The sequence below is a fragment of the Myotis davidii genome, unplaced genomic scaffold (assembly GCF_000327345.1).
Source record: "Myotis davidii unplaced genomic scaffold, ASM32734v1 scaffold796, whole genome shotgun sequence".
Classification (NCBI taxonomy): domain Eukaryota; kingdom Metazoa; phylum Chordata; class Mammalia; order Chiroptera; family Vespertilionidae; genus Myotis; species Myotis davidii.
In genome coordinates, this window is record NW_006287809.1 from 339,069 (window position 1) to 340,253 (window position 1,185).

The following is a 1,185-nucleotide window of genomic DNA, read 5'->3' on the forward strand; positions in this document are numbered from 1 at the left end:
CCTCCTCCTCCGACGAGGACGCAGAGAGCTCCGAATCGGTCTCCGCCGCCTCTCCCCGCACCACCGTCTCGGGCCTTCGCGGCGGCCTCCGCCGAGGACCCTGAGACGCCATGGCGCCGAGCTAGGGAGGAGAGGAGCGGAGGGACAGCGTGAGAGGCGGGAGCGCGGCGGCGGTTAAAAGGTGCACTTTCTGGATTCCCAGCCCCTCCACCATGCTAGCGATTTGGGGCCACCACGTCCCAGGCCTGGGCCTCATTTTCCTCTTGTGTGCAAGGCACTCATCATCCCTGCCAGCGATGTCGGGGCGACTGGGCCCCAACCTCCTCAATGTACTGACAGGAAAACTGAGGACCAGCTCGATCAAGACTCTGAGGTCGCAGCTCTCAGTCCCAAACTGGGCTCTTTCCGATTTTGCCTCCGAGCAGAGGCCACAACCGGAAGCCCTCGGGCTCCAGGAACTGCTCAGGGACCTGGGCCGGGGTCACAGGAGTGACAGCCAGCCAGCTGCGCTCGGAAGGGTGCACTCACTAGCGGGGCGGAGGGCTGCGCTGTCACTGAACACCTTACCGGGTGGAGGCAGCTCGGAGCCTGCGGGGTGCGCTACCCAGCGGAAGTGCGGCGCCGGTACGCAGGGAGGCGTGGCAGCCCCAACCAATAAGACATCAGGTTGGGCGGGCGTTGACCAATCACGTAGGCCGACCAGGCAGCAAGCCGCCCTGAGGCCCTCCGTTATGGGCGGGTGTAAAGAAGTACGACCAATAGAGAAGCACTTTAGCTGCGCTTCTGGGTTGTGCTGCGAGGCGAGTGGACAAATAGGGGTTTTAAAAAAAACGAGTTCTGTCACGTGTCATCAGTGATTCCGCCAATGGCTTTGCTGGAGGACCCAGAAACGGAGAAGGCGGTCTCCCAAGTTCACGCGCGCACCGCGTGTGAGGAGGGGGAAGGCGGAGCTACCCGGGAGCACCCTGGGAGCGTGAGTGGGCGGGCTCGCGCCCCGCAGCAGGAGGCGGAGCTAGCTCAGCCGGGCCAATGAGAGCACGAAGCGCTGGGCGGTAGGTAAGCGCGCGAGGCCGACGAATGGTGGACGCGGTTCTGTTCGAGTTTCTACACACGGAGATGGTGGCGGAGCTGTGGGCGCACGACTCCGACCCCGACCCCGGCCCCGGGGTGAGCGCAGGTCGCGGC

The 1,185-nt window shown here is 64.7% G+C and overlaps 1 protein-coding gene across 1 annotated transcript in view; it reads left to right on the forward strand.

Annotated features, from left to right (window-relative positions):
• The first annotated feature begins 991 nt into the window (after positions 1-991).
• TRAPPC6A (trafficking protein particle complex 6A) overlaps positions 992-1,185 on the forward strand; it is a 12,094-nt gene continuing 11,900 nt past the window's right edge. Inside the window, exon 1 of the mRNA XM_006759534.2 lies at positions 992-1,167. Coding sequence (XP_006759597.1) covers positions 1,078-1,167 — 90 coding nt within the window. The 5' untranslated portion in view covers positions 992-1,077. The remainder of the gene's footprint in view (positions 1,168-1,185) is intronic.